This window comes from Echinops telfairi, unplaced genomic scaffold (genome assembly GCF_000313985.2).
Source record: "Echinops telfairi isolate 266 unplaced genomic scaffold, ASM31398v2 ScPeMD7_4;HRSCAF=17, whole genome shotgun sequence".
Classification (NCBI taxonomy): Eukaryota; Metazoa; Chordata; class Mammalia; order Afrosoricida; family Tenrecidae; genus Echinops; species Echinops telfairi.
This window is the reverse complement of record NW_022103900.1, coordinates 16,905,211-16,918,701: the sequence shown is the minus strand read 5'-3', so window position 1 is coordinate 16,918,701 and position 13,491 is coordinate 16,905,211. Positions and strand designations below refer to the sequence as shown.

The 13,491-nt window shown below is 49.2% G+C and overlaps 1 protein-coding gene across 1 annotated transcript in view; it reads left to right on the top strand.

Annotated features, from left to right (window-relative positions):
- The window catches only part of PKP4 (plakophilin 4), a 266,647-nt gene extending 257,715 nt beyond the window's left edge, over window positions 1-8,932 (top strand). Inside the window, exons 20-24 of the mRNA XM_045298126.1 lie at window positions 264-474; window positions 599-716; window positions 3,761-3,889; window positions 6,163-6,236; window positions 7,926-8,932. Of these exons, the coding sequence (XP_045154061.1) occupies window positions 264-474; window positions 599-716; window positions 3,761-3,889; window positions 6,163-6,236; window positions 7,926-8,174 (781 nt within the window). The 3' untranslated portion in view covers window positions 8,175-8,932. The remainder of the gene's footprint in view (window positions 1-263; window positions 475-598; window positions 717-3,760; window positions 3,890-6,162; window positions 6,237-7,925) is intronic.
- The last annotated feature ends 4,559 nt before the right edge of the window (window positions 8,933-13,491 follow it).

The following is a 13,491-nucleotide window of genomic DNA, read 5'->3' as shown; positions in this document are numbered from 1 at the left end:
TGAATGTACAAATGTGCTTTACACAATTGATGTATGTATGGATTGCGATGAGTTGTATGAGCCCCTAATAAAACAATTTTTTTAAAAAGGTGACCATTGGGGGGCAGGGAGGCTGGGGGTGGCCCCTGAAAACAGTCCTCCACTTAGAGGGCTAGGGCTCGGCTCAGCTCCTCCACACAGCAGGGTGCCTGGTGGCCACAGTCTGGCCAGCTCTGCGTGAGCTTGGCTCCCAGCGCACCTTGTTCTCTGGTGTTCTTTTCCAGGCAGCCCCCCAGGCCCTGTGGTCCCCAGAGAGAAGGCCTCTTGGCCGCTGGTTTGCAGCCTGGCTCTCCTAACTGGGAGCCTGGGGTTGGCCACTCGCATTCACTACAGCCCCCCTCTTTCCCTAGGTCGTCTCTAAAAGTGGTGAAGGCCGCAGCCCAGGTCTTGAATACATTGTGGCAATACCGGGACCTCCGGAGCATTTATAAGAAGGTAATGTACAAGAATAGCTCCGGCACAATTAGCATTCCTGGGAGCATGCATTCATAATCATGTATTGTAATGGAATGCCATTATTCATTGTGAGAGATTCCCTTTTTCTCTTGTAACTCCACAGGATGGGTGGAATCAGAACCATTTTATTACACCTGTGTCGACACTCGAGCGAGACCGATTCAAATCGCATCCTTCCCTGTCTACCACCAACCAACAGATGTCACCCGTCATGCAGTCAGGTCAGTGGGTAAACGTCACTCTCCCCTGAGAACTTTTGTGTGACACAGCATGGTTTCCCAGCCAGAGAAGACGGAGCGCGCACTGATTGAGCCTGTCCACCCCAAACCCTGTGGGGGGAGGGGGCAGGAGGTGTGTAAATTTGCCCATCAAGCAAGAGCCTTCTTTATGGGGATTATTAACGATATTGTAGACAGCAAACCTACTTTCCTCCATCGATCTTAAAGCCGGTACAAATTTACACCAGCCAAAGGGCATAAGCGTAACCCAGGGCCCTCGTCCTGAGAGTCTGCCTCACCAGGTGGGAGGAGGGGCCGCGAATCTATGTGCAGGATTGTGGAGGATCACACTTTAAGGAGCTCCAGGTTTTGCATAGAGGCTGTCTAAGGTGTGGCAGGTATGGCGTGTGCCCTAATGTCACTTGAAGTGAGTTGGGGCCCCCACTGAGCAGCTTCTATTAACCCTGTGTGTCACAGGGCCCTTCCTCAAGCACAGTAGACACAGGCGGGGTGGGAAGGGGTAGGATTGCCCCTGAGCTCAAGTCCAAGAAATTGTTAGAAAAGGTGTTTTGACCTTCAGGGGTACCACAGATGTGAAAGGCTCTTGGCCGGACAGGAAGGTGCTTCTCCCAAAAGTTTGCAGTTATTAACATCTGTTCCTCTCCGAATGCAATGGTGGCACTTGGGATTGAAGAGATTGCCCTCACTGGACCCGTAGGGGGCGCCACTTCAGTGGTTGCTGTGCATGTTACTTTCCATAGAGCTGTGAGAACAAGTGGGCATAAATTTAGAATGTCCTTTAAAGTGGTGTGTCAGCTCTCCTGGTGAACACTCCTAGAAACAGCGTTTATGGGGCTCAGTCTTTGGACCCCGCAGCACGGGAGAATGCTCTGTAACCTCTGCTTGCTTCTTCACACCAATTAAACCTGGCCGCCTTCAGAACCCATAGGTACAGGCCTTAGGGATGGGTCCGTGTGGATCCCCTTGGATTTTACATTGGGAATTGAGACCCTCGCTCTGTTTCCGTTTTCTTTCTTGGTGGAAAGAAAGAAAATCCGACTTGAGACCTAGACTTCTTTTTACCTTTTTCTTGAAAGGATGAAGTGCTACCAAGCCAAGAACTATCCTATGAGTTTAATTCTTAATAAATGAAGCAGGGAAAGTTGTAAGGACCTTATTTTCACTCGGCCTTCAATCACCATCCCTACCTCTTGGTATCGTCTGCTGTATTCATCTGTACTGTAGCTGGCAGTCTTATTCTTCATGTGGATAAGTGTGGCCCAAAAGACCAGTGTTTTGGCCAAGTAATTGGATGGCACCCCTTGATCTCAGGGTTTAAATATATATATTTTCTTATGGTGCATATTAATATTTTAGCTTTTAAATTGGGAGTTGTTTTCTTAAAAGAGATCTGTTCCCTTTTTTTTTAACCCCCAACATTCTTGCTGAGGTCCCAGGAGGAGCCTCAGGCTGTCTCCTTAACTGAAAATACCTGAATCCTATAGGAAATCAGGGCTGGAGATGCCAGAGGAAACAGAGCCTTGGCCGCTTAACAGAAGGCACCTGTACTGGCAAAAGCATGTTTTCAGACAGCTAAGCCATGATTTCAGGACCTGATGCACCCAGAGCAGTGCTGACCAGCCCCTGCCCATGTTCCTAGATACTTGTTGGTATTTGGGCCAAAAACAGGGTATTGTTTTATACTTGATGTCTCCAGTTATTCTAGACTGATACATCCCTTTGGCACTAGTGTAGAATCCTTTGTTGGTGTGATGGGGGTGGCAGGGGTGGGGGGGAAGATGTGGTAGGGAGTGGAGCAGACAGCTTTGTCTTCTGTCCTGCTACGTTCTAGGATGTAAACAAGGTGAGTAGTACCTCCATACTGCCCATACGTGCTCCCCACATTAAACATGGAGCAACCCCAATGGTGAGTGAAGTGACTTTAAAATATCCCTGAGTTAGTCTTTCCCTGAAAGCACCAATGTGTGCAGCACCTCTGGGGCCACGGTGTGGAGAACACTCCCTGCAGGTATCTCAAGGGGCTGAGTGGCCATTCTCATTTATAGTTGACCTCAGTACAGGCAAAATGAATGTAGGCACCCTGGTGGCATAGCGGTTACAGGTTGGGCTGCTGACTACAAGGTCGGCAATTTGAAACCACCAGCTGCTCCGCAGGAGAGAGACTTGCTTCCTACTTCAGTCAAGAGTTACAGTCTCTGAAACCCACGGGGGCCATGCTGCCCTGTCCTACAGGGTCACTCCGCAGCCGCGTTGACTCCGTGACAGTGAGCTTTAAGATTGCTTTTCAGTGAGGAAAAAAAATTAGTTTCAGTGTTTCTATTCTCCCTCTCTTGGGAGGGAAAATGTCCAAAAGGATATTCATAGATAGATATGTTATTATTACATGTTTAGCTCAAGCGGGAATGATTTTTTAAGATGTGGTGGTGTGGGAAGGCTGGAGCCTCTCAGCCCTGCGGGCTTTTTGATCAGCCAGGATTACTGGCTTACTTACATAATTTCCCTGACAGCTGGTCACCATAAAAAGAATTAGAAATTTTATGATTGGGCAGTCTTATCCAGACACATTGAGGGATGCAGATATTCTTGAAATAATTAGAAATCAAAACAGACCATAAAATATCTAGTTGGAAGAGCTATACATAGCGGATAATGGATTCTTTAATAAGTACCTAAGCTGAGATCATAAAATAGCCAGTCGAACTCTTGCGTGGCAAGAAAGTGGGTTTCCAAGGCCACCTTTGTCACGACGACCCACGCACGGTGGCCCGGCCGCCTGTGTGGTTCCGGGGTACCCTTGCCTAAGTGGGCAGCTTGCTCGTGGGCGCAGGCGCTGACTTGGGTGGCCACAGGTGCATTCACAGGGGCTTGGTCTGGCTGCTCTCCACCTCTGCGGTCTACCTTTCCAGCGCCCACTGCTGTGACATTTCTAATCAGTGGTCTTTGTTTTTCTGGTGGGCATTTTCCACAGGCATTGATCTGATTTATCTTTCTTCTCATTTCTCTCTCCTCCTCTTGCCTCTCCTCAGTCGGCAGCACCTCTTCCTCACCAGCACTGTTAGGAATCAGAGACCCTCGCTCTGAATACGATAGGACCCAGCCACCTATGCAGTATTACAATAGCCAAGGGGATGCCGCCCATAAAGGCCTGTACCCTGGTAAGACCCCAGCCATGTGTATGATGTGGTATCCACACGCCGTGCTTCCTGGTGCCGGTCCAGTCGCCTGGGAGGTAGCCCCTGCCTGGTGAGACATCATGTCTTTCCCCCCACGGCCAACCCGGTGCTCGTCTCCCCGTGCCCTACCTCCGGGCCTGCTGTCTTTTCCACATGCTTTCAGTAAGACAAGCCGGTGTTGTGGTATGGGGGGGGGTCACAGATGGAAAGGGGGCTGTGTCCAAATGCGAGGAACCCTTAGGTGTAGCAAACAGTGCCCTGTTGGCCAGCCCAGGGAAAGGTGGGAGGTTCTAGCCCACCCAGAGGTCCCACCAAAGGCAGGCCTGGCCATCCTGTCCCAAAGGGGCAGCCAGTGAAAGGCCCGGAGAGCGCAGTTCTGCTCTGGAACACGCAGGCACCCCGAGCGGGGCTCCGCTTCACCGCACCGGGCTGTCCAAGCGAGAACGGAGCCCAGGCTGCCGCTCAGCCGCTCCCCCTGTCCAGACGGAACAGCAGCTCCACGGATCCCGTGTGTGCGGCGGCTGCAGCCCCTCGACTGGCCTATTCCCCCGTGGAAGCCTGAGCCCCCAGATCGGCTGCATTTGTTTTCCTGAAAGAGTTTGCATGAAGAGCAACATATCTGCTTCTCACACGGGTTATCTTTTTCACAACAACGGCAGGCTTGCGTACCGCTCCCACTTCTGTGTTCTAGTCGGAAGGCTGTGCACCTGTGGCACCGACGGTGCAGAGGCTGCCTCTGTGATCGAGAAGGCCCCGGCAGCCCCAGGTCGAGCACGTCTCTCATGCTATTTTCCCCAACGGCGTGCTCTCACTTAGAGTCACACTTGGGTAATTCTCTGGGTATTTCCAGCGTTTTCACAGTGGTTATTGCACACTTACTAGATGACAATGTAGTGTACACATAGGTTTTATCTATGCTGGGAAACCAAAAGAGACCTGCGGCTTGCTTCGTAACCATGCCATTTGCATTCCTGCGGAGGTCTGGCGCTGTCCGGCAGCGTCCCCGAGGTACTGCCTGTAATGTATTCAAAGGATGCCAGCCCCAGGGGTGCCCGAGACCCCCCTTGTCCCCACTCTCAGATCTCACCCATCATAGCTACAGCAGACTTCAACAAGGCAGTAGGCACCGCCTCCCCCCATGAACCTATTTATTAGCACGAAATAAATAAAAGGTGGTGGTAATTTAACTACTGCAGAGGGAGCAGTCTCAGATGTGCGGTTGTCTTTGAAACGGTGATGTCACAGGACTGTTTACGCATCGACCATTGTTGCTGTGGCAATTGATAGCTCGGAAATTGCAGAGGCTACATTTCAGACACGGAGCTCTGCAAGGACGCACACAGGCGTGTGCAGTGGCTCTGTCTGACTCGACAGCAGCCTGCTTTGTTTTGAAAAGGCATGTGCTTTACTCTACATGCCCTGCTGTAGCTCCTTCCCTGACATCAGTAAACGAATCTGCCTCAAGTACGTGCCTCTTTCCTCATTTAAAAAAAAACACAGAACCCTTCATGAGCCTTCACAATCAAAGCAGCTAACCAGTGCACCATCAAGCGCCTGTAGCGGCCCTGGGCGACGCTGGTCATATTTCCAAGTTGTTTTTGTCTACCACCTGGCTCAACATGGCTGTGGCCCCTCGGCCTGACCATGCCTGTGCTGCCCCTCCGAAACCTGGGGCTCTGGAGAGTCGCGCCTTCCTTCATTGGCCCTTTCCCTGCCCTGTGCTGTGGCCTGGACGCTCGGCCGAGGGGCAGCAGCAGTCCCCAGACGGCGGTTTGTGATGAAAAGGATGGCCAGCAGCCGTTCCCCACGATGAAACCACGCCTAAGAAAGAAACGTTTTGTGTGCGAAGCACTCCTACAGCTGACTTTGCCATTTCACTAGCTCTGGTTGCTCTGGTGATGTAATGGGTTACACCTTGTACTGCTAACCTAAGGTCAGCAGTTCAAGCCCACCAGCCGCTCCGTGAGAGAAGGATGAGGCCATCAGTGCCTGTAGAGACTGACACCCTGTGGGGTCGATAGGAGTCAGAATGGACTCCATGGCAGTCAGTTTGTTGTTTTGGTGAATTGCCCTGCAGTGAGCAGTGCCAGGCTAGATCCAGGGATGCCGGGCCACGGCCTCACAGTCTGCAGTGCCAGGCTAGATCCAGGGATGCCGGGCCAGTAGGGACTCGGCCGTCCAGTGCAGGGACCACGAAGCCTAATTGGACAGAGTTATGATCACACATTTTAACATCATAAAATATTTTCTTACAGGCTCCAGCAAACCTTCACCAATTTACATGAGTTCCTATTCCTCACCAGCAAGAGAACAAAATAGACGGCTACAGGTGAATTTGTGATGTCATTGGGCAGAAGGGCCATTAGCAGGGAGGGGCGCCATGAGGGTCCGTGCCCACTCTCGGGGCACAGCTTTCCCAGGGGCACTTTGCTCCCGGGACACTCGTCTGTGGGTTCAGCAAGTCACTTCCACGGTAGCCCGAGGTCGGGGAGTGTCCGAATCGGTACTGCTGAGACTACCTTGCCCAACAATTCCCTTTACAGCTCTCTTTTCCGTTAAAACTGAAAATTCCTCCCAGCCTCTGTGTGGGAAAGGCGGGTAAACACCTTTCTTTTTCTCGTCTCACGGGTCTCTCCTTTGGCTGCTGCGATCGCCACCTCCATGACTCTCGCCCGGTTATAAAGCAGTGAGCCCACAGCCAGGTCTCCGTTCCTCCCGGAGCTCAAGGGAGACTCCCCTCCCACCTGGCTGGGCCCCACTTTTTCTCTGAATGTGGGCTGGTGGTTGTATCAGCACACTCACGCCTCTGCCTTCGTGGGTCAGTCACCTTGATACAACCTGAGCAAGAAGGGTTCCACAAAAGAAGGTGAATCCTGCCTGTTGGCAAGCCCTGGTGGTGTGATGGCCACACATTGGGGTCAGCAGTTCCAAACCACCAGCCACTCCTCAGGGAGAAGATACGGCTTTCTACTCCCGTAATGACTTACTGTCTCGGAAACCCACCAGGGCAGCTCGACCCAGCCCTCTTAAGATCTCCACGAGCGGAATCGCCCCGATGGCACCAAGTTTGGAGTTTGTTTGTCCTGCCCTTCAGCTGGGTCTCCTAAGACCTCCCTCTGTTCCCTGTTTTCTGTGGCCCGAAGGGAAAAGTTGTCATGACTCGACTATAGGTTTGCTGTTTTTTCCTAGTCAGGCAAAATAACCTCAGACCCACCAATCTAACGTTAAAGGAATTTTGTTCCTTTACATTATAAATTTTCCTTAGAATGTGTTTAGCTGTGGACCATACTGCAGACAACTTTGTGACCCTTTACAAAGTGGGAAGACGGGTGTGGTCAGAGAAGGAAAATGTGAGCACCATGACAGTTTCCCGCCAGAGACGTTTGAGGAAATTGGGAGGCGCTCGGAGGTCGGGCTGCACACAAAGAGGACAGGAGGCCAGGGCCCTTCTGGGGGTGTCCACTCGCCTTCCTCACAGCTTAGCTCCATGTGGGAGCTCCGGCTCCAGAAGCCTTTCCTGCAGGAGGTCTCGCTTAGTCCCAGAGGTCCAGTCCAGGACTGTGTGCTCACATGCTGCTTGTGGTTGACTGCCAGCCTGGGATGGCTTATTCCTTTAATAGTCTCAGCTCAGAGCAGCGCGTCCAGCGTGCCCCTGTTGTTCACCAAGCCACATAGTTCTCTGAACTCTTGCCCTGTGGCACAGGGCAAAACTCAGGCACATGGTTCTGTTGATGCGGGCCCTCTGCACAGCACAGAGAGGGCCCCTGCTACTAAGGAGAGGAGCAGCCAGGCCCACCTGCTTCTGAGGTCTGGAGCTCCCCTGGGGCCCGGTTTGCACCTGGACAGCCCGCCTTGTAGAGGTGCAGGTCCACTAGCAAGCATGTGTTCACCAGAAACAGCCTTTACCTCCAAAGTCCTTACATAGCACATATTGCTTTAAAAATGTGAAGCAGGACGCACACGTTTATTTTCTTTGAACGCTTGTTTCATTTACGTTGGTGTCTCGTTTTGTCAACAGCATCAGCAGTTGTGTTACACGCAGGATGACCCCAGCAGAAAGAACTTTGATGCATACCGATTGTACTTACAGTCTCCTCATAGCTATGAAGATCCTTATTTTGACGACCGTGTCCACTTCCCAGCGTCTACTGATTACTCCTCACAGTATGGACTGAAGTCGACCACCAATTACGTAGACTTTTACTCCACTAAACAACCTTCTTACAGAGCCGAACAGTACCCAGGGTCCCCAGACTCGTGGGTGTAGCATCGACGTGCCGGGAGAGGGACGCTCTGGACCATTGTTTGGATTGCGATGGGAAGCCCATCTTGCTGAGTCGATGGTGACCGTGAACGTGAAATGAAAGGAAGGAGTGAAGAGCAAATGTTTCTTTATTTTCTTTTTTGAGGAATTATCAGGGAAGTGAGGGAATCTTTGGGAGAGAGGACTTTCTACCTTCTATTTAGACGTTAGGTGTAACTACTTGTAGATTCTGTAGTCTGGTGAAGGTGTGGGCGACGTACGTGATGAGAGGCTTGAGAAATGGGTGAAATGAGATGGGGGATGTGTAGGTCAAATCAAATTAAAGATGATTTTTTTAATGTGAATAAAGTTATGTTCTGATAGTTTGTACAGAAAAAAAATTAAATGGATGCCCTACATGTTTTATTGCTATTACTAAATGTCAAGATTGTATGCTATTATGTCTTGTAAATTTCTTCGGTTGGTGTACATATGGAAATGCCACATTGGTTAAGTGCCATCATTTGTAATGCAGTGTGTCGTTTGAAGAGAGTTGGAGACAGTGACGGCTTACAACACACGTGGGAAACCCGAGGAAGCGTTAGCAAGTAGAACCACCGGCAGCATCCTTTGTTTTCAAGATGAGCAGTGAACTGCTGAAGCACAAAGTCCAGTCTGCTTTCCGCTGTGCCATGCCCATTCCCTGCCTCTTACATAGGACACTTCACTGCCATTTTCTATGCACATAGACGAGAAATAAATGTGGACATTTCACCCTTGGAGATTTGTTCCCTGTCCTCTTTTTTGTCCTTCGTAGTTTTCCGTATGTAATGTGGAAGAGCAGGTTCCATAATGTCGATCTAACTGCATGTCAGACACAGCTTGGCTGTAATCCTCTAACTCTCCTAGGCGTGCCCCAGTTGGGTACAGTGAAGACAGTGGGCTAGGCGGCCTTCCGTCTCCAAGGCCAGGGCTGGGAACTTTGCTCCTCTTTGTACCGTAGACTTTCGTTTCTGAGGAACGGTCTGTTTGGATCTAAGGTATTACTCGACAGTTGTGTGTGTGTGTTGTGTGTGCGTGTGCATGTGCGTGCACTCACGAGAAGGCCCTTGCCTACAGGTGACCGCTGCAGCCAGCTGCTTTCACAGAGACACAGGCTTGGAGCCCGAGGGAGCCCGTCTCCTCTGGGACTTGGAATCCATTCGGCTACAGTGGGTGGTGGGTTTTTACCTAACAGAAATTACATCCAGCAGCCCCGCCCCTAACTAAACTGACAAAGGCTCCTTTGGGCATCATTTTTAATAAGAAAATCTCTACATAAAAAAGAATGGTTTTATCTTGTTGCCACCAATGTCATAAACCTAATCGCTATGCTTCCTGTGCTGAGTCATTTCATGAGATTCGGTGACTGCTGGAGTAGGAGTTGGGGAGGGGGAGGCCCAGGGATACAGCAGTTAGGGTCTCGGTAATACTGAACAGAGTGGTACACGAACTGCATCCTGCATCTTCCATAGAAAGCTGGGGAACAATCCATGTGGCAGGTTTCACCCGTCAATGTTGACTTTGGCACCGTCTGTCTATAATCATCGTGTGAATCATAGATTAAACGCCAGCCCTTGTGATTACGAGTATTTGGAACGGGACCCAAAGGAAACTGCTCTTCCTCGCTGTGTGGGTTGTACCCCCTAGAGTAGGATCCAACATGAAATGCAAATACAAGTTCAAGCAGGAGAGAGCAGCTTTCTGAGGCAGGTTTTCTGAAACGATGCCTGAGTCAGCTCCTGGAGGCAAACTACCTGAGCCTTTGTTGGATAGCGGAAGTTGCTGAATTTCCCCCCAGCCACTGGCCTCGGGACTTTTTAAATGTCTGGTGTCTTTTGGAGTTTGAGTTGCTGGCTTCCCTGAACCTGACGTTTCCATGACTGAGTTGAGGTGGAAGGCCCTCGTGCAGAGGGCCAGGGAAACGCAGGAGCCTGGGTGGCCTGTGCAGGCTGGCTGCAACTGACTGTTGCTTGCAGTGCCCCAGGCGGCCCAGGTCCTCCCCTGGAACAGGAAACAACTGACCTAAATTGGGTTTGCAAGAAAATCCACATTGCGCCTCCAGTCAGACATACTAATAGGGCTATAAAGGCATATGGATGAAGAAGACAAGGTTGAAGATCAATGTCTTGTAAAGCCCATTTCTTGAGACTGAGAGCCATGTTTGTGCTGTCTGATAAATGTCACAAAGAGATGTGAGGTTTTTCTTTCGTTGTGTGTGTACTTGGTTGTTGTTTTTTTTTTTTCCTTGCTGGTTGTTTTTTGGGCCTCGTGGTGTCGTAGTTATGCACTGGACTGTTAACTTACAAGGTCAGCAGTTCGAAACCACTGGGTACTCCTCGGGAGAAAGATGGGACTGTGTACTTCTGTGAAAAGTCACAGTGTCAGAAACCCACGGGGACATTCCTGCCCTCCTCTACTCAGAGGGTCACTATGAGTCAGAATCCCTCGATGGCAGTGAGTTTTGTTTTTGAGATGCCCAGTTGTCTAAAGTTATAGCCATTGATTAAAACATGAAGACCTCATAGTTTGTAACTCTTTCAGTTAACCCTTGGCTTCAGTGTTGGTTGTCAGTGTCTATTGCTGGTGATTGGACTGAAATATCCAGAGTTCACGAGGGAGCATCATTATGTGCTAAGAACAGGACATGCATTATCCCTGCCCCTCACATGGAACAGCAAACGCGAAGTCTGTACAACGATCCCAGCTGACAGACCCTGAAGCGAACTTGGAAGAGTAACATGCGTGCCTGAGGAGGGTCAGCCATGGTGTGTCTAACCATAATGCCAGGATTGTTTTGTTGTTGTTGATATTTTATAAATCATTTTATTGGGGGCGCTTACAGTTCTTAAAGCAATCCATACATCAATTGTAGCAAGCACATTTGTGCATATGTTGCCATCATTTTCAAAACATTTTCTTTCTATGCCTTTGGTATCAGCTCCTCCTTTGTCCCCCTCCCTCCCCCACTCTCCCACCCTCATGAACCCTTGATCAATTACCAATTATTATTTCATATCTTACACCATCCGGTGTCTCCCTTCATCCACATTTCTGTTGTTCGTCCCTGGAGTGGGGGGGGCTGTTAATACATAGATCATTGAGATCATTTCCCCCCTTTCTCCCCCTTCTCCTTCCACCTTTCCCCCTACCCTCATGGTATCACCGCTCCCATTACTGTTCTTAAGGGGTTTATCTGTCCAGGATTCTGTGTCGAGAACTCTTACCGGTACATGCTCCGGTCCAACTGGATTTGTAAGACAGAACTGGGGTCATGAGAGTTGGGGGTAGGAAGCATTAAAGAACTAGAGGAATGTTTGTGTTTCATCGGTGTTAGACTGCACCCTAACGCCAGGGTTTTTAAGAATCAGGCAACTAGGTTTCAACTCAACCCTCATGTATTGAGAACATTGCAACGGTGACCTCCATTTGCCAGAGGAAATTATCAGCACTCTAAATGACAGAGAAACCAAAAGCCTGTTGCCATCAAGTCAACGCTGACTCTTAGTGACCCTGCCGAACAGCTCCAGAGCCAAACCAAATCACTGCCATTGAGTTAATCCCGACTCAGAGACCCACCGACGAGGAGTGTGCCATGGGTGGCTGCGCCCGGAGCTCGACGGCAGTGAAGAGTGACGTGGTTTCAAACAGCGGAACAGCCTGACACGAGCCCACCAAGCCACCAGAGCTCCATACGGCAAGGTGGAAGGGTAGAAGTCCCATACTGTTTCCAAGGCAACAGTCCTTTCAGAAACCTGCCTCATCTCATCTTTCTCAAAGAGTAGTGGGTGCATCCAAACTGCCACCAGGACTCCTTTCTCTAAGCGAAACCATTTTTACTTACCAGAAATAAAAGCTAGCCCCAAAAAGTGAGCATTCAACTATTAGACACATGACTCATGCGTCACCCAGATCCGTCTTGTCTACCAACACTGGTGTTCCATGAACACTCGGGGAAACTTGGGTCCTGCTCACTCTAATGTGCGTTGAGTTAAAATAAGGATGCCCCCTAAAAGCAGGTTGTGAACGTTAACTAATTCATAACACAAGGGGGCATCAAAAAGTTCATGGAAAATGGGATTAAACGATAATGACATTTTCCCACAAATGTTTTGGAGGTCCCTAGTATAAGTCTAGTCTAATACATTTGCAGGAACAAATTATCAGAATCCGTTAGATGGCGATTTTATTTCCATGATCCAACCAAAGCACAAGAGGAAAGATGAAGTCCTGGACTAGGGGGTTCATGGGATGAATTTTGCTGAAGGGGAAAACAGTAATCCATGAGAGAGAGGAGACATCGATGGGGGGTGGGGGGGAGGGCTAGTTATTGGGAGGTTTGCGAAGTAGTTTAAACTGTTCCATTCAAAATGGATTATCTGAAATGTAAGTCCCCTACCAGTTCACAATAAATTCACTTTAAATGAAAGTAATTAGGTAGAAGAGTTACATAACTTGAAGACTCTAGGCAATGTTGCTGATTTATACCTGTAGAAATTATTGAGTTGCTATGGTTTCTGTTGTGTCTGTTCTTACCACAATGATCACTTTTTAAGTTACCAGGAGAAAATATTTGAACTTTTGGCCAAAGCTGTTCACTTACTAGATTTTTTTAAATATATTTATAACAGCATCATTCTTGATGGTCAAAAACTAAATATTACCCAAATATTCAATAGGTGAATGGATAAATAAATTGAGGGAATGATAAAAATAGGCAACAGGTGCTGTCGAATTGCTTCCATCTCATAATCACCCCATGTGTGCCACTCACTCATTGTGCTCCAGAGAATCGTTAGTGACTAAATCGGATCAGCAGGCCTTTCTTCCAGGTGCCCTAGGTGGACTTGAACCTTCAACCTCTTGGACAGCAGCTGTGTGCATTAACCCTGTGCACCCCCAGGAACTCCCGATGTCAGACTGGCCACAAGTAAGGAAAGGAGTGAGCCCCTAATACAATGACGGATGAGCTCCAAAAACAAACCCAGGAAGCACTTCGTCAAAAGAAGGCCGACACTAAAGGTACCCTCTGCATGAGCCTCCTTCCAGGAGTCGTACTGTGGCTGCCTGTGGGGGCAGGTAAATGTTACATATAAAAGGTCATGTGTATATTTTGATCATTGGAAATATTCTAAATTGACTAACCAAAATCAAACCAAGCTCCCGGCCGTGGAGTCAGTGCTGTCTACAGTGGCTTTTCTTTTTTTTTTTTTTAATCATTGTATTAGGAGTTCATACAACTCTTATCACAATCCATACATACATCAATTGTGTAAAGCGCATTTGTACATTCATTGCCCTC